This window comes from Thunnus maccoyii, chromosome 1, assembly GCF_910596095.1.
Source record: "Thunnus maccoyii chromosome 1, fThuMac1.1, whole genome shotgun sequence".
NCBI lineage: Eukaryota > Metazoa > Chordata > Actinopteri > Scombriformes > Scombridae > Thunnus > Thunnus maccoyii.
This window is the reverse complement of record NC_056533.1, coordinates 4,114,743-4,141,793: the sequence shown is the minus strand read 5'-3', so window position 1 is coordinate 4,141,793 and position 27,051 is coordinate 4,114,743. Positions and strand designations below refer to the sequence as shown.

The following is a 27,051-nucleotide window of genomic DNA, read 5'->3' as shown; positions in this document are numbered from 1 at the left end:
TGCAAAGATATTGAATATTGGCACAAAACATTTGCTGACTTAGTCCAAAAACATCAATAACATTGTTTGAACCCTCCCCTAGAGTCCCAAGTAATCTCAGAACTGAGCATGTTTCTAGAGACAAATTATTTACTACTGTCTCAGCAGTCAGGATTTCAACCATGTCATGGCACAACAAAAGCTTCACTACTTGTATTAATGATGTTTTTAATTAGCACCGTACTGCTCATTTTATAGACCTATCTAAAGTCTTACATTTTACTGGAAAAGCTATCCTCTTTAGTTTCTAGTGGTTCCAATTCAAGTGCTCTTAAGGTTAGTAAAGGTGTCCCACTAGGGTTTGTCCACCTCTATTGACTATATACATAAATGATATTGTCTCTGCCACTCCACAATGTAATGTACATTTTTATGCAGATGATACAATTTTATATATTACAGGCTCCTCTCTTAACCTGGCCATTACAATCCTGCAGTCTGCTTTTGATGCATTTCATCTCTTTCTTATCAAACATAAGCTTGTTTTAAATATTGGCAAAACAAAATGTTTTCTATTCTCAAGGTCAAAGGAATCCTGTTCACTGTCCATATTCATACCCCAAATAACAGACTCACTTTAAGACCCATGCGGAACACCTGGCTGGCAAACTGAAAGTCAAAAGAGAAAGTAGATAAACAAATAATGTTTTCGTTCCTCTAGTCGCAAAACCAATGGCAAATCTTCCAGTGTGTCTGCGCTTGATTATGGTGATATTGTATATATACATGCCTCTCCTTTCACCTTAAAGCCTCTTGACACTGTGTATCACAGTGCACTTTGCTTTATCATAGATGATAAATTCCTCACTTAACTTTGTATCTCAAATAAAAAGTGGAATGGTCTTCTGTCACCAACAGAGGAGAGGTGCCCTGTACATCATTCATCTATAAGGCCCCACTGTAAAAATTTGCCAACTCACTCTGTTCTCTGATCACATATAAATATAGTAATTATAATGTCAGAGTCCAGGGCATTTTAACTTTGAGCTTGAAAAGCAGATCTTGATATCAATGAGACTACCTGGATTAACTGCATACTGAGTCCCCTAAATTCCAATTAAACATGGTTCTTTTGCTTCCTCTGCAGGTTTATGATGTGAAACAAGGAAGTAATGTGGTGGAGAAGATACGATTGTTCATTCACAAAGTCACAGCTCCTCTCCACCCAAAAGTGGACGCCAACCGGCCAGAAAGCTTCAAATCACTCTCTCATCCTTTCTCCAGAGAGAAGCAGCATCTGTGAGTAAATCTCAACTTTGGAGTGTAATACATCTCGCTTCTGTAGCTTTGCGCCCCTTGAGTCATCAGTAAGGTCATCAGGGTAAACATAACCTGGTTAACAGAAATCCGTTTATTAAAGCATGTACACACAATAATTAGATATGAGCTTACAAATTTAGGATACCTGCACTGTACCAAACAGCAGACAGACAAAGTTAGCAACTAGCCAGAGAACACAGTGGAGCATTTAGCAGCTAAAGAGATTTTTCTCAGGAGTTGGTGGAGACCAAAACAAAGCTGGAAGGAGAGTGAATATTGGACTTAGATTTGACAGGTGGCCAGAAACATGACTCCTAATAAATGCTGATGTTGCTCTATGTCTGCTGGATGTGTAAACAATAGTATACTATCTGCTAGCAAGTTAATCATAACAACTTTGTGATGGTAGGTCAATGTAGACTTTACAACTTGTTGCACTGCCCCCAATTGGTCATAAAATCTGTTAATACAGCTTACATTAGGAAAATCAGATGTACCTGGATGTGTTGAAACATTTGAGATATCTAAACATATTTTCTTAGCAGATGATGTTGCTCTGTGCAGGCTCAGAGTTGAGAAAATTTAAAAGAGGCAGAAATGATCTCTGCCTCTTCTGTGGTGTTATGGAGTTAAATGTCAGTCAACAGAGATGCCACAAAGATGGCATGTCAAAACTGGCTCAAAATTCAGCACATTCAAACGAGAAAATGCCCCAAAACTACCAAATAATATGATGTGAATATGGTTATGAAGCAGGAGCATGGGAATTAGGGGGTCCAAGGGCTCATTGGCCCCCTCACTTTACCCTCCTCCCACATTCTTTTTAAGTCACAAATCACTGTATCCACACAAATGCCCCTATATTGCAACACTTATGGTAAAAAGACATTTCAATCATTCACGTCCTAAGACATTAGGTAAAATAAAGCAAGCAAACATAAAACGGGAAGAATATTTTTTAAGTGAAATGACTTTTTCTTAATAGGACAAGTACGCCCATGGGCAAAACCTATTCAGCATGCTATTTATTTTGGCTTTTGTAGGCTATGAACGACATTTTCACATGTTGATAATTTGCAAAGGTGAAGCAGCAGGAAAGTAATGGGTTTTTTTCCAATTTGTCGTTAAATATTGACTTTGAGCATGGCTGCTTACAGCACAAGGACAACGTTAACATTCGCATTGCCTGCTTGTTGTTACTCAGCCGCAGAATTGTTACTGTCCTGTAAACTCGTAGTTTTGGGTAATTGAACAAAAAAGCTTGCATCTATTCCCACAAACAGCCGTTAGCAGCTTTGTGTTTGGAATTAAACCCCACCCTGTGGTGCAGGCAAGCTAGAGTTACTCTGCAAAAGTTTAATGAGAGTCTCTGGTTTATCGACCACATGCACACACACACACACACACACACTTTTTGGCCCCCACACTTCTGAAATGAATCCAGCACCCCTGATATGAAGATATCTTAAAACGATATAATGGTTAATAATGTCACACTTGTCCTAATGGTTAATAATGTCACACTTATCCTATTCTTATAGTAACAGAGCCACAGTTTTGCAATTTAAAAGTTATTAACTGGAAAAGTTCAAATCTGAAAGAAGAACCTAAATTCTTTAGGATTTGTTTAATCAGAACATCAGCCCTAGTGCAGCTATGCTTCCATATTTCATTTCATTTTACCTCTGAGTTAAAATCAATATGAAACTGGCAGCTGTAGCCACACAGGGACTTTAATTATTGAGACAGCAGAGAGAAGTAACAACCACAGAGGTGTAAATTGGACGAAAAAATCACCCAACAAGCCTATCAAGCTGTCTCACTGAAACATGGCAGGGAAACTAAAGCGTGACACTCTCCTGCTGCATTGTGCCGAAACTCCCCTGAGGAAACAAACACAGCTAGCCTGAACCACAAAAAGAATCTACATATTCTCAACTCGTTGTTGGAGGCTTTTGAAAATAACAAAATAAAGCACTTTGATCAACTATAATTGGATTGACAGGCAAAAGTGCTGACTTTACAGATGCTTCCTGTTCAGTTCCAACAAGTAAAAACAAGCCTCCTTCAAAGGCAGTGATCAGAGAAGAAGAATATGTTAGCATAAACGTCAGCCTGCTGGGATGTATGGAGGAGAGAGTGGGCAGTGGGTAGCTATATTTACAACTCTGACTAACAGCTAGCAGGAGATCACCCTCCACATCTTCTCCATCACTTAATCTTCATCAATTTAGAAAACATTCAGGGCCAGTTCCCTGAGATTAAGCCTAGTTATAAATTACACTGTAATGTGACCTTTTAAACCACATAAACTAAATCTGGCTTTATCAGACATGGTGTTTAATGTTCCTAGATTTAAGCTAGTTTTGACTTAACCAATCAGATGTGCTGAAGGGAGATCACTACAGGACTAAATAAAGGCTTAAATTAAACTCACAGAGAGGGAGAATGAGGCAGGCACTCACAGAATGTCAAACACACCAGCAACACTAGTACTAGCTGACAGACAGAAGCAACCCACTCAAATTTTTTTGATGAAATCAGCTTCTGAGACACTACAAAGAAATGCAGTAGAAATCTTGCCACTGCTTGAACTCACTATTACTGTACATTGTTGACCCTCTAATGTCCAAGTGCTTGTGTTCACACAGTATGTACGGAGTGTCAGGCGTAATTTCTTTTTTTAATTCATGCACATAGTAAATATGTAATTTGTTCTCTCGACTTAGGACCTGAAGTCACAGGTTGTTGCAGCAGTCAGTTCATATTAATGTTTTTAGGTTATCACATTTGCTACGATTGTCCTTGTCCCTTCTACATTCATTTCAATAGCATTTTTATGATGTTGGCTATTCGCAAAACTGGCCAGCTTTGGCTGCTATCACTTAGCTGCACTTGACCACAACCAGTGAGAATTCTCAATTTTGGCTGACAGGTGTGAATTATCTTTTAGTTATCAGATATTGTAACGATACACAGTTGTGTATTTGCTACTCCAATTTAACACCCCAGTATATAAGAGGAACTCCACCGATTTTACACATTAAAGTGTGTTTCCAGGTGTTGGGAGTAATACTGAATATGTGAAAAAGTAGTAAAAGCCTTTTGTGGCTGCAGAGGGAGCTGCATGAAATGATTCAGCCAACAAGGATTCCTCCCCTCATTATCATTTAGTTGTGAAACCAATGCCAGCTCCCCCGCTGTACTTTAACATACAATTAACAATACTTTTTCCTCATGTTTGCATTTTTGTCATTTTGGGAGCATGAGCTGTTCAGACTGAACGTTGAAGATATTGGACACATTGAAAACATAATGTAAATGCTATTGTCAGTGTGCCCTCTTTATGCTCAATGGGCCATTCTGAATTTGCAACCTAAACTGAGCCTGTTTTGTTCTTTATTGCCAGATTTGATCTGTCTGACAGGGACAAATTCTTTGACAGCAAGACCAGGAGCTCAATAGTAAGTATTGGTGTCAGCAGATGCATATTTGAAAGGTGGCTTCTTCAGGAGCCCACATATGATCTCCAGATAAATGAAACAGGGTTTAATTAAGCTTGAAGTTATTACAATGACAGAATGTGTATGATTTGTTGTATTAATGTTTGTTATTAATGTCCCCTGATTCCGTATGTTTCTTTACATAGATCTAACAACAAAGTCCTGACACACTGTGATTTCTGATGTGTAGTTCACTCGAATAAGACTTCTCAGCTCTATGTGAAACTATCTGTGAATGTGCATTATCCATGTGTTGCTGTATTGACATAAACACACATATACATACACACCTACACACTTAGCAGTCCTTAACTAATGACTGGGTAATGTGATTGACTTCTCATTATTGGATGGAGCTCCTCAATCACAGTAGCTGTTGGCTCCCAGCTGTGCTTCAGCTTTCATCAATAAAACTGTGTAGGGCTCTGTGTTTTACACTGAGCGGATCAACTGCATCTCTGAGGATGGAGTTATAATACGTAGTGATGTGCCTGCCTCATTCTCCCTCTCACAATTTCACCTCTGCTTTTATACAAGTAAATATTCAGCTCCTCCTTCTCATCTCCATTCTCATGTTTCAGTTTTTAATGTCTGTTGTGTTGTCAGGTCTATGAGGTACTGAAGAGGACAAGATGCACCCGAGCCAAATACTCAATGGGTAAGACCTCTCCCCTATATCTCTAATACAAGGGATAATCAATATGCAATTAATCTGTCCTGTTTTCATCAGAGTGTAGTGTAATTACTACCAGCAAACAGTGCAGGGTGTGTTTGTCTCTTTCTGTCTGTGTATTTCTGTGTCTGTGAGCAAAATACATTCAAAACTAATGTCTGGGTTTGTTTGAAATTCAAGGAATTTTGGTGATCATCTAAACTAGCATATGTGACTATTCTGTCATTTCTGCTAGCTGCTAGCTCATGAGATTATTTGGCCTTGGCTGGGGTCAACAGTCTGTTGAGTGCTTCCTTGTTGTCAGTTGTAGAGAGGAAATATATTCACATTAGTGTTTTGGTGGCAGAAATGACAAATAAATACAGGAATAAAAATAAATGAATGAGCATATTTGAAGTCAAATTTTCACACAAATCAAAGTGCTTAACAGTAAAAGTGTATACAAAAATAAAGGAAATACATATTTTATCAAGCTCAAATCTTTGGCCCCATCTACAGTTGTTATTTCAAGTGTGTCATATGCAACTAAATATCCTTTTATTTACACTTCACCACATATACACATCTCTATTGGCCAGGTAACAAATCTGATTGCAATCCGTCTTGGTTTTCCCAGCTACATGCAAGCCACAGTCAGCTCTGCTCCAGTGCAGAGGGCGTTGGTAACTGCTGAAAAACACCAAAGAGGAATAACAGTACACTTTAGCAGTTTAGATAGAACAATGATAGTTTAAACAAGCTTGATAGGGATTATTTACCATTTACCACAAACACGTTGATGACTTGGAATGGTCATGCACAGCTTCCCCCTACAGTGAGTGTTCTGCAAAATTGTCACTATAAGGATTACAGTATAACTCTAAAGAGGAAATGTAACATTATTCCCAGGTTTAGAGAGAGCTCTTCTGCTGAATCTTACATCACTGTGTGTATGTGTGTGTGTGTGTGTGTGTGTGTGTGTGTGTGTGTGCGTGTCTTGTCTTGGATTTTAATCCTGTTGAATATGTCTTTTTACAGGGATCACCAGTCTGCTAGCCAATGGTGTTTATACGTCTGCTTATCCTCTGCATGATGTGAGTCTCACTATCACACTCTCAGTCAGGCAGCTTTCTGTCAAATGGCAACTTATAATTTTGTGTTTAATTAAATGCATTATTCATTACGTGCCTGAAAAACTAAGTGTAATCACTGAAAATGGGATTTGTGTGTGTGTTACAGGGAGACATCGAGGGGGTGAATGCAGAACCTAACGACAGGAAGGTAAGTAGAGCAGGTGCAGGAGTCAATAAATTCAGAGGTCACCACCAGCATGTTAAGCTCATTAACATTCATCAGTCGGTTGTTGAACAAGTCCAAACAATGTTTGGATAGATTAAAAATAAGCCCAATCTGAAACCAGACAACTGTTCCTTTCTTTTTAAGAACTCTTTGGAAAAACAAGCCCATTATATTCATGTTCACAAAAGAGGCTTGGCAGGATCTGGGCATAACAAACATGACTATGGAAATGTTGTTTTCATATTCCATTTTAATTAGAGATAAGCTATAATCATAATATAATCCTCTCAATTCTTCATGTCTTAAAAATGTTTTTTATTCTTTAAATGAAGGAGGGAAAATTACGGTATTTTTCTCATAATTGTGACCAATCTGTCTATGGATCATGCTAACTTTCACTCCCCACCTCTGTTCGAGGAAATTCAGGAAAACGCGACTCCAGTAAAACTTTGTTCATTGGGCAAGCAGAATGCAGATGAATAGGTATTTTGCCACTTGGTTAACCAAACAGCTGGCTTTGTAAGTTAGATCTCTATGTAGGTGCAGATTTGAACCATAGTCAGAATGGCCACAATTGTAAACAATAAGATGCAAGTTGTAAAATATGAGAATTTCCCTTTAAGTGAGTTCAGAAGGACCTCTCTCTTCATCCTTATTCAAAATGCAACAAAGCAATACACTTTATTCATGAGTGACTAAAGTATGCCACTCAGTTGGTTGAGATTTCTTAGAGGTTTTCCTTGTAATACCATGACAGAGATTACCATAGTATATATGGAAGTCCAGTGCTGCCAATATTGAAATGAAATCCTTTAATACCATAAAAAAAAAGGTTTCCCATCTGTGTTTACATTATGTATGCCAAAAATGTAGGAGGTATATGCAAAAATGGTCACATATATGTAACACAATACTGCACCTCTTTCACGTCACAATAAGATTTACAAATGTGTTACATAGATAGATATATAGATAGATATTACTTTATTGATCCCCGAAGGGAAATTCAAATAATTTAATATTATAATATTATAATAATATTCAAATATCTCACTCCAACAATTTTTCCTGTTTTTTTCAGGAACAGATCAAACGAAAGATACCTTCACTATATCACTGACCAGGTTCATGTTTGAAATGGTGTCTTTATTTTGAAAATAAGAGCGTTAGCTAGTGTAATTGAGTTCAGGAGGGCTCGGCCTCTTCCTCATTCCAAATGTGACAAAGCAATACAATATTTGATAGTGAAACATGCGATCAATTTCTTTTAGGGATTGTCTTAAAATAATGACTAACAAAGCATGACAGATTACCATGCTAGCATGACAGCATTTTTGCATTTTTGAGCCTATACCTCCCACTGTATGAGAATAAAACCAGGCAAGACTGGAAAGAAAGAGCTCTCACTGATTCTAAAGTCATCTCCTCCCCTGCTAACACTCTCCATAATTATACCGTAGGCTGTGTGTCACTAAGGCAACAGCCTTATAATTCCCCCTCTGTTGTTCTCAAGCATCAGAAAAGCTTTAGCTTGGTGCTTTAAGTGCCTCCACAACAATGCACTTATAGTATATATACAGTATATCCCAATCCCACATATACATGTGTGTGTACTTGTTTAAGAAATGGGTTTTCCTCGGCTGCAAATGTAGAGATTCCATGTCAAATATGTAGTTTTCTGTTGCTCAGTCTGCTGTGATCTGCTATCTGAAAGCTCCTCTGGGCCTCTCTCTTGTGATTAAAAACCTTCATTTGTCGCCTGGCAGCTTGGTACTCTGCCTGTGAATGGAGTGTGTGATTGTGTGTGAAAATGTTACACAGTTTCATAGTGATTTATGTGCTCTGTTCCTACTACCAGTAGTAGAGCACAAATCCAGTCAACTGTTTGATGATAATTGTAAAGACCATTGCATAACAGTGATTTGCATATAAATGTGTTTGACCACATGATGCTTAATCACAGTGGAGAACATGTACACACACCCACACACACGTATCAGTGCTCTTTTAATTATCATAAGCATTTGGTCAGACTTCCATGAACACATGAAGTCATTCATAAAATATTATAAATTATAGCTCCATTCATGTCTAGAATGAATACCACATTTAATTATAATTTCCTCAATTCCACGGTCCAGGCTTTACTAACACCTCAGTCAGTAAACTAAACAAGACTAAAGCATGTGTAACAAAATCCGCTAAGCTCAAAGGTCCATACAAGCTTTTCAGGGCTTCCAACTTAATACCAAAGTCTTCTTCAGTGATAGGATCTGGCTCAGGTGTCATCACATGACCTGTGTTCAAGGATGAAAAAGAACATCCTTGGACTGAGACCAGGGTTACAATTTTGTTACATACATACTGTATGATGACCACTGTTAGCAAGTTCCATACCTAGGTCATGTGACGATATCAGCTCTATTCGCTGTTGAAGAGCATGAAATGCAGCTGAAAGCTCTGAAAAGCTGGTAGGCAGACATTTAAAGCTTAAATTATTTCGTGATTTTCGTTTTTGTTACTAAAGGTCAAACATGAACTCCTATGCTCATAGACTAAAATATTTAAGAGGGAAATGCATCTTAAAGGAATAGTTTGACATTTTTAGGAAATGCGCTTATTCACTTTCAAAACTTGTTGAGTTAGATGAGAATATCAAGACCACACTTATATCTGTCAGTCAGAAGTCTAAAGACTGGAAACAGGGAAACAGCTAGACTGGTTCTGTCCGAAGGTAAAACAATCCACCTACCAGCACCTCTAAAGCTCACACATCTTGTACGCATTGTCATCTCAATCCTTATTCACACAGCACTGTTATTACAGTAATAGATCTTCCTGTGACTTAAATAAATAACAGTGGTGGTGGCTGTGTACCAATTCCATTCTCATGTGATTCATATTTGTTCCGAGTATGTAGTTTCTTCCTCAGGTCTTCCTTTGCCTGAGGAAGACCTGTGGTTGGTCAAACTGTCCTTGTATCTAGTTTGATTGTTTTTTGTATCCAGCATCTATAACACTGAGGTTTTGTGGGTTTGCACACGACTACTTCGTTTCATTGAAAAAGAAAGGAAAAACATTAAGAAGGGAGAACAAGTGTGTATTTCCAAAAGCTATATAAAAGCAAGCATACCTGTCAGTAAGAAAAAAACATAAGAAAAACATGTCCCACTCATTTGGTGTCCTAGGTGACCCCCTATGTGGCCTATGCCATGGGCCACCCCTGGTCTAGCCTGCAGGCTTGTTTTTGATTGCATTGATTTCTTGTCAAACAGAACCTGCTTGGGACCATGTGTGACTATATTGTCAACTCATGTGGTTTCAAAGTATGTCACATGTCTCTGCTCCCTGAGGAGTATGTCATCATGGAATATGTTGCATCAGTTGCTGTTATGCTTGTATACTGTATCTTCAGTCCCATGGAGAAGTGGCTGTGATGAACAGTGACATATAATACCATAAATTCTTAAATGCAAGGCAGGGGGCTTTAACTGAATTGTCCACTAAAAGCCCACATAGTAAATTCATCAATTCATTTTCTCCTCCGCAATTTCATCTGCACAACAATAGAATTATGTCACGCTCACCACTCTGCTGTTCCACGAAGTACTGCTTCTATTTATTAATTTATTCACTTCTACTTTGCCGTTCTTTCATTCACGGTCAAGTTATTGTTGTTGAATCTAAGTATTTCTTGCACATGTTTCATATAAAGCCTTTGTGGCCTAGGGAGGCAATTTGTGTCAAGATTTGTACCCCTTAATTTAAAAATTATAACTCAGTCAAACCAGATGCACGGTTGTCATACACACACTGTAAAAATCAGCAGAACCTACCTTTTACAGAGATGGTAATTTGTTAAGGATGGGCATCAGTAAATCCACTTTAAAACCATTAGAAAAAGATTATAATTTATAATTTATAATTTGAGATCTGGGTTCATAATCATCAAAGAAATGACATCTTCTCCAATAAAACTGATCCAGTCTATTTTTTTACAGCTACATTGATGCGTGTGTATAAACTGCAGATGCTGATTCACCATAATGTAAAAAAAAAAAAAACTGATATCACCACATAGTATCAATCATAATGATGTCACAAAAGCCTTGCTGGCTGATACAGAACAATCACTCAATCAAATCAATGAAAATTGGGTTTTTGTATTTTGTTTGTTTAGTATTATCAATATATTTTTTACATTGCTAAGGCACAGAATGTCCCATCAACATGTTTCTTTCTTCGAACCCTGAAAATCTCCTCCATACATCTGTATATATTGATATTTGTGCTGGATTGAAAACTTCTGGACATAAAGACAAAAACTACACACTGCGTCTAATATATAATATATGAGAATTGATGATATAGTAATAATGATTATTGTCTCTTGCTTTTCTTCACAGCTGCTTTACGAGGAGTGGGCCAGCTACAGTTGCTTCTACAAGTACCAGCCTATTGGACTCATCAGGTCAGATCCATAGCAGTGTTCTCGTCATATCTGTCTGGTGAATTACACACACATTTCCCACCCTCATATGTCTGCACTGGCTGGTGCTCTGACAGCAGCATTAACTGTCTTCACAAAGCCTGAAGGCAGAAAACACAGATGAGGATGCTCACACACAGATTGAGACCCCACTGATGCTCTTCTGCAGCAGCAATAGTCCTGTGCTGAGCTGAATGTGATCCAGGAAAGAGTGGGAACATGGTGTTATCAGTCCCTTGAATAATCATATCAGTGGCTTCATGAACATCGTAACATGATCCTGCTTCCAAGATTGCTGCAGAAACCATGTTTTTGCAGTTGCTGGAGGGAGTGAAAGGCTGGTGAGAAATTATTTCCAGCATCAGTAAAGCCAAAAACACAGGAAGGGACTGATCTTAAGGGAAATGTGGCTTTGATATTTAGAAACATTACCAAATCATAGTCACCATATTCTCATTTGTGAAGGGAATGGTATTATGATAAAATGTTGCACTTTTCAATGGTATTTCCTCCTACAGGAAGTATTTTGGGGAGAAGGTTGGACTCTATTTTGCCTGGTTAGGAGTCTACACACAGATGCTGATCCCTGCAGCCATCGTGGGAGTCATTGTATTCCTCTATGGCTGTGCAACTGTGGATGATAACATACCTAGGTACTCACACACACACACACACGCATCCTGCATATGTTTTGCTTTTTCAATTTGTATTAAACACAAACGGAAAGAGACACCCCATTTCCAAACTAAATATTTCCAAAAAAACATTTCTATCTTTTCTGTCTAAATCTAAAGTAATTTTCTGTCTCCTCTTGCTGAAGCGATCCTTAAATATTTTAATTGGTGTTGTAGGTGTGTTACAAATCTCCTAACATCAAGCATAACATGTAGCTTGTTTACTGAGGTCCATTAGAAAACTAGCTGAGATGCACAGTATGTCTTAATTCAACTTACAGTGCACAGTATATTTATTTGGCAGGGATGTAAAGACAGAGTTGACTTAAACATTGTTTTGATGTGTTCCATTAACTAATGATAGAAGGCCAGCTGGATGTCTTTGGATTTTTTCTACTGGTGCCAATACGCTACTGGTGTATTTGTAACAAAACATTACCTTACATAAACTTTTTTCCACAAAACCATTTATTTATGTAACAAAATAAGTTTTCACATGCTGAATGTTGTCTAAGCATACTGTAAGTAACCACTAACCTTGTCTTAATAAAACAGTCTAAAAGAAAAAAGAAGAATCTGACCAGACATTTGAAGCCAGTTTTCAATACTCAGTCCTACAAAACACATTTCAGACAGTATTGATTGTATTTGAGGCTTTGTAATAAGAAAAATTGACTGTAAGGCAGCTTTGTTTCCAAATGTTGCTGGCGTGATGAACTGTTTTGTCTTTAGTCTATGCCTACCATACACTAGAAGACTTTGAAAAGACTTTTAAAAGACTTAAGTCTGGCACCCTCTCACATCTAAAGACAATGTGTCATAGGTCACTGAGTTTTTAGTCACAGACTTGAAGATTTTGCAAAGACTTGGGATCTTGCACCCTGATAGCATCAAATGACTTCTATAAGTACTTATGGTTGGGTAAATGTGTGTGTGTGTATAGGAAGATATAATAAAGATATGACTAAAAATATAACACTACTGTTGTTTCATGTATTCTGCTTTCTCATGGGGCTGTGTTAGGATGGCCATGTAGCGGCTTGACTTTAAAGCAGGAGGCTTGAGGCAGAGGTTAGGTGCCGACCAACCATGTGTTTATTTCACCCACAGACACAATACAACAGTCATAATTCTCCCCATAAAATACGGTGGACCACGGGCAGCATGTAATCCTGACAGCAGCAGGGCTTGATGGAAACTGGCAGCCTTATATAGCCTGCCACTGGCAACGACCTCGACCCCTACCACAGTATAGGGAAATCTGCCCCTCCCCTAACATCAAAACTACACAAAAACAACAAATACATTAAAATACATTTATACTACACCCATGTCAAATAGTTTACCTGATCTAGATTTATGCTACACATTACAATAGAATCACAGAAAACCTGAACAGCAGATTAAAGTACATCAACACCCCTACACTAATTACCACATGGTATCTCCCAGAACCTTTAAATTGGTGTTCAGGTAGCCTGGGGACTCTTTTAGCCTGAACACCCTGGAGAGGAGACAGAACAGAGGTCTGTGACCTACACAAACATGACACATTATATTATTGCATAATCAAGCCTCAGTTAGCTATATTCAGTCCACCATCATTTTGGCAAAGGTTATACCAGAATGAGCTCATTATGTTGAGGTAACTCAACATAATGAGCTCATATGTCTGTCTCCACATGGCTGGCCTTCAATCAGTTCCAGCTGAGGCAGTTACAATATCTACAATACACACATCATTAATATATGCAACAATCTCAATAAAAAACATTCCACCCTTCAAGTTTGTGCCTTCTTAATTTACCAGTACTGTATGCAAATTTTGCTGGAAAATGCTCACACTACAAAATACTAGTAATGAAGAGGACCTTCATTACACACTGTCAGACGAAACCTTATGATGGCAACCATTTCAGACAAGGAGGTGGAAATACTGATGGTAAAGTGGCTTCACCTGGCTGGTGACAGAGATGGTGGGAGGAAACAAAGACAAAAAATAACTCATGACGCTGACAATTAAGAGACTATAGACTTCTTGTTGTTCTTTTTATTTGCACTCAATTGACACTCTAAGTTCTCCAAGGCTTTTATCAGGAATGTCATTGCCAGTGGGTTGGCTCACAGACCTGTGTTGAAAGGATTTCGTGAATGAAAAAAAAAGTTACTCATGTTTTGTTTTTTTACGTTTGTATTAGTAGCCTATGAAAGGTGTCACAAAATGCCACATTTGCGAAATTGCAGTAATAACACTTTCAAAAACCAAGGCTTAATTAACTACTACTTTTAATAACCTTTGCTTTATTAGGGAAAATACAGAACATATAGAACACATAATGTATAAAAACAGGTAAATTGCCAGTTTGACATATTAAATTGACATTTTAAAATGTTTGGATTTCTGGACTGTTTGCCTTAAGATTCAAAGTATAGACCATTTGGTAATATTCTGGGATAATACTCATGGCTGTGTTATGGTTCAGTTAAGGCTATTACAGTCTTGGGCCAGATTTGGCCCATCATTCACTTTCTAATGTGGGCCAGATCACAGGTGTGGTATAGTTAAGGTTAAATTCTGGGATAAGTACAGATTTTGGTCTCTCAGCCATATGTGGGTCACATAAGGGCCATAAGGCCTTAACAGAACTCAGCCATACAGATATTTCATATCAGGCCCAGCTATGAGCCATATCAACTTTTTGTATTTGGCTTACTCCTAGTAGAAGTCTGGCTTTGTTATGATTCACTTATAGCTGTTGTACCCTTGGGCCGGATATGGCCCGTCATTCACTTCCAAATGTGGACCACATCTTTGCTGTTCATTTGGCCCACATCCATACCAAAGGAAATTTGCTATCAGGGCAGGGTCACTATTTTCAAGACTATAACTAGATTCCTAATTATTTCCCTGTTCTGCTTCTTGTGGAAATTTAAAAGAAAAACTGTTGTACAATGGAGCAGAAACAGAAGCTGCTTTTGGCCACAGCTGCCCTAGTGTGCGCAGTGGTTTGTTCTGAAAAAAAAAAACAGCCAAAAGAAAACGTAAATTACTTAAGTCAGTTAAGACTTAAGACAGCTCAAATTGAATTTTTTGACCACCTTACACCAAACGATCAAGATGATGGGAGCGCACCACAACTCTAGCAAAACTCTCATGGTTTTATTCCGACATTGGAAATTTGTCCGTGACAGTGAAATCATTTGAAAAGTCATTTGATGTAAAGCCGGCATAAGTTGTTTCTACTCCAAAACTTTATTTATTTATTTGTTAGCAATAATTTAGCATAACAAATGTTCAAATGCTAAATACATTAAACCTACATTCATTGATTTTTTGGCCAATTGGGTTTTAGTAGTATTATCACCTTGTAGTTTCCTATTTATACATCCTGCAGACACAGGGCAACATGAGCATTCATTTGGAGTCATGTTTTTTGTCTACTTGAGGAATGTTTGTGCTGGAAACAAGGCTGACAAGAACAGTGAGACCGAACAAATCAGTAAAGTTATGGGCTGTAAAACCAAAACAAGGAGCTGAAAGACGCTAAAACACTCAGTAGAGCAGAGGGAAGCTGTGCTTGGTGATAATCCTCAATGAATGCATAGAAAAAATAATACAAATCAACTGATTCACTTTATTGCTGTTGATCTATGCCAGCATAAAAATCTGATGACATTTTCATAGCAATAGTTTTACAAACACTGTACAAAGTGAATTTCTGCATTTTGATTTGTCTCATTCCTGACTCTGTGCTGCAAAAAGATTCCATTCATTTAGTTGTTTTGTTTTGTTTTTTTTAGTAAATAAGATTTCAGTTGAGCAAATGACTTAATATGGAGATCTCTATCAGTGTGGTCTGAATCTGGATGGTAAACATCAGGCTTAGACACCAACCTCAGAATGACTCCACCTATCCACACAAACACGTGATTGCTACATCAAATCATTACAGACTTAACATGTGCAAAGCATGTCAATTAGAGTTGTGCAATACAATGACACAGTACATACCTTGAAGCGATAGAAATTTTGACTGTCAGAGATTTTGCCATTCTGTTTATCCTGAGGTAGCACTCCATCTGGGTGTATTAGGTCTTACTGCAATGTCGCAAATCATGAGCAGGACTGCTAGATGGCAATATTTGGTTCTTTTAAATCATATTTGATACCCCAGAATTTGTCCGCTAGAACAGGCTGTAAATAAACAAGGCTTACTTCAGTCAAAGAACATGCGGAATCACTTGATTTATTTTTTGTGTTAGCCCTGTAGCCTCAATCTAGACTCTTGGTCTGACCTGTTTTCACCTTCCTCCCTCTGTCTTCCACTTCTCTTCTCCATCCACCTCTATTTTGTCAGTATGGAGATTTGTGATCCAAGGAACAACATCACCATGTGTCCGCTGTGCGACCGCGCCTGCAGCTACTGGAAACTGGTGACAGCATGTGGTACAGCCCGAGCCAGCCACCTCTTCGACAACCCAGCGACCGTCTTCTTCTCCATCTTCATGGCTCTCTGGGGTAAGGACACATTCTCATCCAATATTAAAAACAGCAACCAAGGGGTCTGATGAAGATCATTAGATGAGTAGAACATAACAAAGGCAGGCTGTGCAGCTAAGCATTGCTGGAACTGTACCAGCTAATACAGCACTATTTAATCCATTCAGTACAGCTTTCGCAGAAAACCTGGATACTGTTCCTTAGTTACACATGAAATTTACAATATGAATCCATAGAGGTAACTCCTGAATAAACACACCCAATGAAAATGTAGCCGGTCCTCCTCTGATGTCTTGCCAAACCATGCTGCCATCTGTTAGCAGCAGCAGGGCTTACAGACCAGGGAGGTGTTATGTGTTTAGATGAAGCTAGTGTCTGACAGAGTCACAGCATGACAGCCATCTGGGTTCACCTAGACCTGTGGAACAGATGAGGAAGAAACCCATCATACTGTATGTAATTATCTTCATTAGAGAGATGCATCATTGGAATAGTAAAATAGCAACATGTGTGTGCATGTATACAAAAGAAAAATCATTTATGATGCAGCCATTGCTAATTGAAAAAAAGGTTTCTTCATTACCTCCACTTACTTCCACAGTGAACTTTTTCATTCAGATTTTTTTTATGAAACAAATATTTGGGACCTTATATGCATCTTCAGTAAGAGGAGATTTGGGATTTGTCGACGTAACAAGAAATTAATATTGTCAGCCTTATCCCTTAAGTTTCTCTTCTCTTGCAGATAAAAAATGCTATAATTGCAAACACTACAATCATCTAACAAGGAAATTTCCATGACATTAGCAGCTGATGATTAGTCATAAGTGGCGTCAATCATATATGACACCATCAAAAATATATATATATTTGAATCTAAAAAAATTCTGTGATATTGTGATAGTGAAATTCTGAGGGAACCCTACATACTGGATGGATAAAATGTAATTTAAAAAAAATGTAAATGAAAGTTCACAAGTCCATAAATGAGCGTACAGCATATTTGTACAAAAGGTTAAAAAATACATATTTATCTCATTAATAGAATTATATAAAATCTGTTCATTGTACAGAATATACACATTTGTGCATAACTACATGTTCATCTTATCAGTTACTTTAAACAGAGGTAACATATATATAGCAAGACTGTCAATATGATAGTGGGCATGTTCACACTCTATATTCTTTGTCATTTATAGACGGTGGTGGTATATGTACATACAGAAAAGTTTCCATGTAATAAGCTTGTGTTTTAGCCTGTTTTCAGTTATCTGTGTATGCTTGGTTGTGTAGCGGTTCTCTTCATGGAGCACTGGAAGAGACGTCAGATGCGACTCAACTATATCTGGGACCTGACAGGCTTCGGTGAGGAGGAGGAGGTGAGATAATGGAACGCACCTCTTGTAAATACAAGCTGGAAAGATGATATATACCCACAAGTGTAGTTTAAAGGAATCATTCAACATGTTGAGGAATACATTTATTTGCTTTCATGTGAACAGTTACATGAGAACATAAATAGGCTAACGTTACCACTCTTGTGTCTGTACCCTAAGTTAGAGCCAAGAGGTGGTTAGCTCAGGTTATTAAAGAGTGACAAGTTGTGGTTTTATGGGGAATTAGGTGCTGGGACTATTTCTTGGCTTAGCCAGAGACTTCCTTTTTGTATGGATTAAATAAATAAGATATGATATGTTAATTAGTGAGCTTTAGAGGTTCTGGTAGGCAGATTTTGTTTACATAGAGCTAGCTATATTTCCCCCCGGTACCAGTCGGTATATTAAGCTAAGCTAACTGTCTGCTGACGTTAGCTTCAAATTTAGAGCACAGACATGAGAGTCAAAGCTGCCAGCCCTCACACATTGACCATGAGACTCATGCAATTGACACTTTTCGCACAATCTCATGCCATACACCAATTTTCTCACGCAGTGAAAAATAAAGTTATAACTGATAACGTCACAGAGCGAAAAGAGGGCACTGAGGGCACACAGACAGACAAGACAGAGCAGCACAATGCAATAGCAGCACTGTGCAGCAGCAAGTTATTCAGACCATCAGGGGAAAAGCCAGAAACATAAATTATATAAATCTATTATATTGTAATGTATCCTCATGCATGCTGCTCAGAGTAATCTCAGTCAGGGGCTCTTCTGGCAGCAGCACACCGTCTCCCTCTCCTCTCATGCTGTGCACATGCAGGCAGAGTGAGATTGAGTTACTATGGTTACGGGGACGCTCTGTGTCTCTGTCACTCTGAAACTTTCTCACAATTCTCGTGATAGGTTTTTAGGTCAGTTATGAAGCCACTTCATTCATCCAAATTGTTTGTACTTTGTTGTAATCTTTAGACTTTGAAGATGTCTTGTGGGAGTTGAGAATAGCAACCCTCAGGTTTAACATTGTTTAACCAGGTTTAATTATCCAAATCATATTGTGATGTGTTGTAAGGCTATTTCATTTCTATAAATTGTTTGTCCTTGTTTGACCTTGAAGATGGACATTTCTTGTGTCACCAAACAAAAAGGCTAATTAACGCTACGTAATATACTCAAAGGATGATATTCTTCAATCCTCTAGCATAAACTTTTTAGATTTTGTATGTCTTTCCTCTCTTTCAGTAAAACCATTTGTCTCCATTAATTTAATGCGCTACAGAAATCAACTTGTCACTTTTATTGTTGTAAAACCTGATGCAGTGTAGACCTTCCATATTAATCTGCACTGTAAAATGCATTACCATGTAACAATGTGGTTGATGTGCCAATGTGGCCTTGACAACAATCAAAGCAGGCATGATGTTCTGTAATGGATTACCGAGTAAGTTGCAAATCATGAGCAGAATTCCTGCATAGCGAAATGAATGCGACAAATAGTAGTTGGAAAATTGAAAAGGCACTCATAAGGATAAACAGATAAGGAATGACAAAATTGTAAAACACATTTCTTCATTGGAGAAGTTTTAGCTGTACATTAATAAAGCCTTAAAATATCCTTATATATCCCATATCTGCTTATAACTACATCATATTGTGTTTAAAACTATTTATTAAATGTTTGTATACTGCTAAACAGCAGGAAAGCAAAGTGTTACCAATAGGGCTAACATGAAGGCACAGGTCAGAATATGCAGATGAATGTAACTCGTCTGGCTTTTTCTGTAGTGAGTCATCTCTCAACAAAAATGTTCCCACACAACACATCAAACCACCAGACATCAATACTGAAGCTTCTTTTTTAAATCATAATGAAATGGAACAATGTAATCTTTTTATGAAAATGTTTTTGCTCTTATAATTTTTCTGTAATGTTCTAAAAGTGACACTGAAATGTTTGAATCTCCAGAGACAAAGACCGCTGACTGACATCTTGTCCTTATGTTTTTATGTGTGTGGTGTATTTTGCAGGAGGAACATAAGGTTTGGATCCGGCTTGCTTTATCTCTTGCCGTCTCTTATATTTAAACTTAATCTTCTTTCTTTTTGACTTACTGTTTTAGATCCATTTTTGCAGCCGCTGTTACCTAACGCTAACCTTTTCTCCCTCAAGGTGTCTTAACAATCTGCCTCAGGTCCTTTCACTTGACATCTTCTTAATCTCTTTGCTCCCGCGTAGTTTCTCTCTTCACCTCCTCTTTCTCTCTCTCTCTCTCTCACTCTCTGAGGGACATCCTGATGCTGGCCATCCCTATGGCCTCTCATTAGTGTGGCCGTTGTTTGTGTCTGCTGATGGCAGCAGAGTTGACAGAACAGTCTGTTGACTCAACTCGCATCTCACTCCTACTCTTTGCTCCACTTTTTTTCAGACCACAGGATATTGCCATGTAGGAAAGATGGACCCTCAGCTCAGCTCAGTTTTGCTGTTATCGGTCCCAAATGGACGTGCTGGCTGAGGAGACAGTGGTGTGTCAAAGCAATAATTTCTCAAAAACGTATACTTATAATAGGTATTATAAAAACTTATAATATGCTTCTTCAAAATTCACACAACCTTTGACAGGACCAAAAGAGATCAAAGAAGCATTAGCTGGTTCTAATTTGCCCTTTATGTGAGATTGGAGCAGTGTATAGAGTTCACTCCTTTGAACTGTAGCAAGCTGCATTGATCAGTATTTTTGTACTACCAGCAGAAGAAAAATGACAAATCAACAGAGAATTATTACCAGGTTCTGCAGTTTATCTCAGCTCTACTGAGCATTTTAGCATCTTCAAGCTATTGTTTTGATTTTACAGCCCAGAATAATAATAGAATAATAATACTAAGGGGGTGACCTGATAGCTGAGTGGTTAGGGTGCATACCACATGGGCGTAAATTCCCTGAGCAGCGAGTCCCTGGTTCATTTGTTGCTTGTCATTCCCCTACTCTCTTTCCCCACATTTCCTGTTTCTATAGATAGTCATTTGCTGTTTTTCTGAGGCCAGTTAGCCTTTTAACTGCATTTGGATCTTTTTGTCTGTCTGTTTCACTCTGTTTGTCCTTTTGTACATTAGCATGACCTCCAGGCCAAAAGTGACTGTCTAACCCTCAGCTTTCTTTTCAAGTTTCTAGTGATGCAATTTCCTCTGTATATGCAATGCTTTCTCACTCCTCTGGGCTCACTGCAGGCTGAACTTTTACTGTTATATGGGTGCACATTCACACACCTCTGGCTGCATATTACATGGACATGAAATGTTAATATTATATTCCTCACAATGAAAGGATTATTTTACAAATAAGATATGCTGGGTTTAGGAAAGTAAACAATGATTTACGCAACAGTTTGAAATCTTAGGGAACATGAATAGTTGCTGTCTTACCCAGAGTCAGATGGATATCAGTCTCTGTGTGTCCACCACAGACACATTTACAGGACGTTTGGTTCTAGTGAGTTAGCTACTTAACCAAAGTTTGCAACTCTTCTTGACATTTTTTGTTTTTTAGAAATATGAACATGAGACACTGTAGTTTCTTAGTGGTGTGAGAATGGTTTGCTAACTAACATGACATTTAAATAAGACAGTTTGTCAGTTTTTGGAAAGTGTAGTTCCTTGATTTTTATGGAGCTACAGTATAAGCTAGCAGTCTTCTTGCTAAGCTAGGCTAAACATGTACCGGAACAGTCTGTACTGGACACACAGAGATCATATCGATGTGATTTTGTTATCTGATTCAGCAAACAAGCATATTTCTAAAAATGCCATGCTGTTCTTGTACAGTTAGAGTTATGGTTGAAGTGTCTGCCAAAGTACGACAAGCTTTTACATGCACACATAGTACACATAGTTTCCATGACTTGAAAAATGAGTGTGGGTATCACTGGGCTATTCCAACATCAAACTACAGTTTATTTTAGTTTTTATCTTGTCCACTTTATCCTTCATTGTGGGTTAATGCATTTCTCTCACTTCTCTCGCACAGAGCGTTATACTAATTTTGTTTTTCATGTCTGTCTCCATTCTGAAATTCCATAAGGATCTAAACAGTAACATACAATAGTATCAGTAACTGTAACTTCTAAACTGATTGTTTTTCCAGGACCACAACCGAGCTGAGTATGAGTTCCGGGTCATGAAAAAGACAATGAGACAGGAGCATTCGACCCCTAAGGTAAAACTGACTTAGTTACATTTTAGCTGTGTGTTTAAACCGTCCCCGCACAGTCCGATGAGTCATCCCAAAAAGCAGAAGACTTCATCTCTCAGAAATCCTGGCAAAAAGATTCTACCAAATCAACACATAAACTGTTACCATTTTCTGTTACAAGCAGCCCAGTAGTGTCAGTGCAGTAACTGTAACTTTACATAGCATGAATGTCACTGTAATCAGAAATATAAAGGGATGGTGTGCTCCAATGGAAATCTACCTCTGTCTCTTCTAACATTAATCTCTACCACCTACCACCAACAGTTCCAACCTCAAAAAGAAATAGTAGAGTAACTGTTTTTACTAAGGTATGATGCAATTTACACATAGCATGCTGGAGATTTGTAGTTAATGGACTGATGTGCAAACCCATGGTTCAATTTACCACAGTGGTAAATTGTTCAGCTAAAAAAATTACTCCCCTTTTTCAGGTTACTTCATTTGATCACCACAAGCCTAAAGAAGCAGAAATTGGAGAAAATCTGACATAATAATACATTTGAATCATAGAAGTATTTTTTTTTTATCTGCCATAAATGATATTTTAACCCTCCCTTCAAATTACCACACCAAGTTGAAAACCTGGGTCTTTTTCTTTTTGACTTATTCCACATATTCCATTGTGATATTCTCTCAGGCTCACACATACACATGCACAGCAACAGTCAAAAAGCTGACAAGTGTAGGAATAAAATCTAATTGCAGCTAAATCAGCGTCTTGAAGAGAAAGCGCTGATGAAACAATGAAACGTATTATGTAGTAAAAAAATCACTGACGACATTTATTCTGACATGTTCTGGAGTCGAGCGTGTGCGTGTTGATTATTAGCCTTTTGCCTTTTGTCTCGTACCAAGGTCACGTCTTCCTGTTCATCAAATACACAAGAGGAAACACACACACACACATATACAGTCGCCTGAGATTTCTGACCCAATTCTCAGTAGGCTTGAATGTGACATGATAGCTCAGGGCGGAATTAGCTGTGCTCCACTGGAGCCCCATAGTGTGTGTGTATGTTTATGGTGTGTAGGTTTATCATGTGTATGTTTATGGTGTGTATGTTTATGGTGTGTGTGTGTGTGTGTGTGTGTGTGTGTGTGTGTGTGTGTGTGTGTATGCTGTGTGCATCTGTGTGCCCAGGGCATAAAGAGCTGAAAGGGCAGAAAGACATGAGGTTGTGGCAGCATAAAGACACATATTAAACACACACACACGCAGATCTAACCAGCTGAAGATGCTGTTAATGATTCAAATATTTTATGTCCTCCACATATCTGTGTGTGTGTCTGTTTAGGGTGAGAAGGTGAAGCTGACATGTACAGACAGACTGCCAGCTTACCTGACTACAGTTGTCATGATGGGCTTCATGGTGAGTCTCAACAGTCTCCCTCCAGTGTTCATCATCAACCTTTGTATTTTTAACACATGTATGACACTTGAAGCAATGATTTGTTTTAACCCTTTCCTTTTCTTCTTTAAATAACTGCAAATCCAGACAACAAAACAGCAAGGGAGAGCAGGGTTCACATTTAGTAAACCCAGTGTGTGCTTCATGTATTAACATTACATCCAAGTCACAGATCTAAGCATCCATTTCTCTAAAAGATAAATACTCTGCAGTGTTTGAAAAAGAACAACACAAACCTGCTGTTCTGGGGGTATTCCCAGAATCCCGAAAGACTCTTCTACCCATCTAGATGAGAGAAAAAATCAGTTTGTTGCACAATAAAAAAGATTTTTACACTTGCAAGTTGAAAGTGTGTTTCCTAAACCAAAGAGGAAGGTAGCTGGTGGCTAAAGGTTTCAAAATGGGCTACAAATCTAGCTAGGTCCTCCTTTATTTTAGGACTGACATTGAAATTAGGTGAAAATAATGTGACTTATTACAATTTGAATGAATTAGAATGAAAAAAGTGTATCATGCTAGCTCACAGCAAAGCTAAGGTCTGATGCTATTGGTTCTTTGAGCGAACCTTTTATCTCTAGTTCAGGTAGTGGGCTTCTCATTTTTTGGTGGTGCTGATGATGTTGTGGCTGGTTAAAATGTCCAAACCAAAACTGAATCTGAAGCTAGCCCAAAGCTTTATGCAACAAAATCATCAAAAGCTGTTCTGAACCCACAACTTATCAGGACTGGTTGAGCTTTTATATTGCAGCATTTGTTGCTTTGCACACTAGTGCAATAATTCAGTAAAACAGGCTCAGGTGGGTAATGATGCATGTCAGAACAGCCGCCCTCACTATTTCCATCCTATACAACACATGTAGACACATGCCTAGACAGATAGACAGCCTGAAAAGGTTTATTCTTAGAATAACAGCCTTCTAAAAGAAAAGGCTTCTTATTCTGAACATTTTCAATAAAAATGATTGAATGCTAAAGTGTAGTACCATAATATATTTTCAAATTTGCTGGGTTATTTGTTTTAGAGATACAACTGTTTTGTTTGTTTTTTTACTTCATTTAAAACAAAAATTAAATTAAAAATAAATAATTAATAAAAAAAATAACTGGTTATTTTAAATGTAGGTGTTTATGTGTCAGTGTGTCTCACCTGCAGTGACCCTGTAAACATCTTCCCCACCTTTTATCTTACAGCAGATTGTCAGATCAGGTGTTCTCCTCTTTTTCCCCTCTTATAGATCACTGTGACCTTTGCCATAGTCTTCGGGGTCATCCTTTACCGTATTAGTATTAAGGCAGCATTGCACATGAGCACCTACCCTGCAGCACGCTACAACATTCGAGCCACCGTCAAAACCACCGCTGCCATCATCAACCTTATCATCATCATCATTTTAGATGAAATCTACGCCGCCATTGCCCGCTGGCTCACCGCACTGGGTGAGGCACATTTCACTGTTGAAACACAAATCAAGCATTTGTTACTGACTGCAGATTGACTGGATCATTCTCATACCAAGCAGGGAAGAGAGAACAATAGTAAAACATAAAGCTTATATCTTTGTTTCATGTTTGATATTAAATAAAAGTTAAGTAAAGAAAGTGCTTCATCAGTTTGCATATGAAATGCATGCATTCTACAACATTCTGGAAAAGAATAAGAAGAAGAAGAAGAAGAATACATCTTCCTTTTACAAATGAAAAGTTCAATTCATAACCAATAAAATGCACTTTTGCTCAGTTCAAAACATCCAGGGGTTTTTCTTCTACAGCCTTACTTAGTCTGGTATGATCAGCAGCTTATAGAGGCAAATGTCAGCTAATGCTAGTCAACTTTATATTATGCTATGATGTTCATGAGTCAGTTTGTTGACTTTCTACTTGTGCTACAATTACACTGATTTAGCATGTCACAGATAAACAATATAATAGCTTTATCAAAAATAAATAATAAAAATGAGTCAGCACACAGTTCCTCACCAAAAGAAATTTTTGTTTCCTGCTTGTGGTTGTATTCCACAAGCTTGTGTTCAGGTCGTCTTATGATTATGTCTTTAAAGCAACTGAGTCAAAAGAATATTGGGAAAAGAAAATTCAGCATGCCGTTAGGCTGTAATCACCACTTGTGGCCACAGTTGTTCAGCAGTAGTTACAAAATCTCACTTTAAGCATTTTTTTTACACTTACAGCAAAGTGCTACATTTGAAAACACAAACTTGAATTTTAAAATAAAAACACATAAATGGCTAATGAAGGGAAGTACAACCAAACATGTAAAGACCATCAATTTCATTTCATGTTGTGTCAACTTTTTCAGAGGTTCCAAAGACAGACAAGAGCTTTGAACAGCGCCTGATCTTCAAAACTTTTGTTTTGAAGTTTGTCAATGCCTTCACACCCATTGTCTATTTGGCCTTTTTCAGGGGCAGGTAAGAAAACAACCTCTAACTGTTCCATTTTTTCACATTTTCATGTTATTTTATATACAGTTTCTGTGGATCATTAATTATTCAAATACGCTAATCGATTACTGCTTTCGCCTACCATTTCTTAGCCACATAATACAATATGGTGTACCATGAGTATGTTTGTACTGTGTACATGTGAACATAACCATACTGTCTATCAACTGATAGGCTTACAGCATGTGATGGTTGTGTTTGGTCCACAGACTTGTTGGGCGGCCAGGAAACTACCTGTATGTTGTTGGATCGTACAGAATGGAAGAGGTAATTCACACTAAACATAGTGCAATTTAAAAGTTTAGGCTGTTATTCTAAATTTTTCTCAACTAGTGCAGTGCCTGTTCAAAATGTGCCTGTTTGGAATGGGCCAATTTCTCAATACTTAAAGAGAACAGTGCCTGTTCCCTAAACACCTCTCATGCAGACTATTGGTATACGCTGCAATTAACTGATGCTACTGAGGCTTTTTTCTTACATGACAGTAAAAAAAGTCAGCAAGTTTGATTTGAGAGGTTCAGACCTCCTCAACAGCCAGAAAATACTTGTCTGTTCTTTATCTAGGCTGTGGTTTCCTCTTTTGTTCCATTTTGGAAAAACCTTCCACCAGTTAGCATGGACACCTTAGTTATGATGACATCACACACGGATACACCCTGATTATCTCAGATAACAGTGCTGACTCCTAAATGTCAGATTTGAAAAACCGATCAGATTAGCTTACAGTCTAAAAAATAGTGTGCTCCTCACTGACTGTTTTTCAGTTAACTTTCAGTTAACTAACTTTAAACTTGATTATAATTATGCATTTTCAAACATGACTTTCAAATTTTGAGAACACATTAAAATAGTTTATGAGTTTTGTAGTACATCCTGTATACACTAATGGCATGTGAAATCTTAAAATAATTAAATGTTTACATGTTTTAAATTTTATTATTGGCAACCCTGAACTTCCATAAACATTTAGCTTCTGCCTTTGTACCCCCAGTATGAACTGGTTTTGGTCTACTTCTGCACTTATTTTAACTTCACTCTTCACTGTGAACTCTTTAAAGTATCATCCTCCCTCTATGTCCCCCTGCCTCTATTTGATTTCCTGTCACTTTCTGACACTTCATCAATTTCTTTCTCTCC

The 27,051-nt window shown here is 37.9% G+C and overlaps 1 protein-coding gene across 2 annotated transcripts in view; it reads left to right on the top strand.

Moving 5' to 3' along the window:
- The window catches only part of ano1a (anoctamin 1, calcium activated chloride channel a), a 67,263-nt gene that overhangs the window by 28,583 nt on the left and 11,629 nt on the right, over positions 1 to 27,051 (top strand). For both annotated transcript variants that reach the window (XM_042411918.1, XM_042411910.1), the window contains exons 5-18: positions 1,127 to 1,278; positions 4,709 to 4,763; positions 5,409 to 5,460; positions 6,493 to 6,548; positions 6,694 to 6,735; positions 11,160 to 11,224; positions 11,761 to 11,895; positions 16,275 to 16,435; positions 17,714 to 17,799; positions 21,939 to 22,010; positions 23,342 to 23,416; positions 24,691 to 24,892; positions 25,770 to 25,881; positions 26,124 to 26,181. In XM_042411918.1, coding sequence (XP_042267852.1) covers positions 1,127 to 1,278; positions 4,709 to 4,763; positions 5,409 to 5,460; positions 6,493 to 6,548; positions 6,694 to 6,735; positions 11,160 to 11,224; positions 11,761 to 11,895; positions 16,275 to 16,435; positions 17,714 to 17,799; positions 21,939 to 22,010; positions 23,342 to 23,416; positions 24,691 to 24,892; positions 25,770 to 25,881; positions 26,124 to 26,181 — 1,323 coding nt within the window. The remainder of the gene's footprint in view (positions 1 to 1,126; positions 1,279 to 4,708; positions 4,764 to 5,408; positions 5,461 to 6,492; positions 6,549 to 6,693; positions 6,736 to 11,159; positions 11,225 to 11,760; positions 11,896 to 16,274; positions 16,436 to 17,713; positions 17,800 to 21,938; positions 22,011 to 23,341; positions 23,417 to 24,690; positions 24,893 to 25,769; positions 25,882 to 26,123; positions 26,182 to 27,051) is intronic.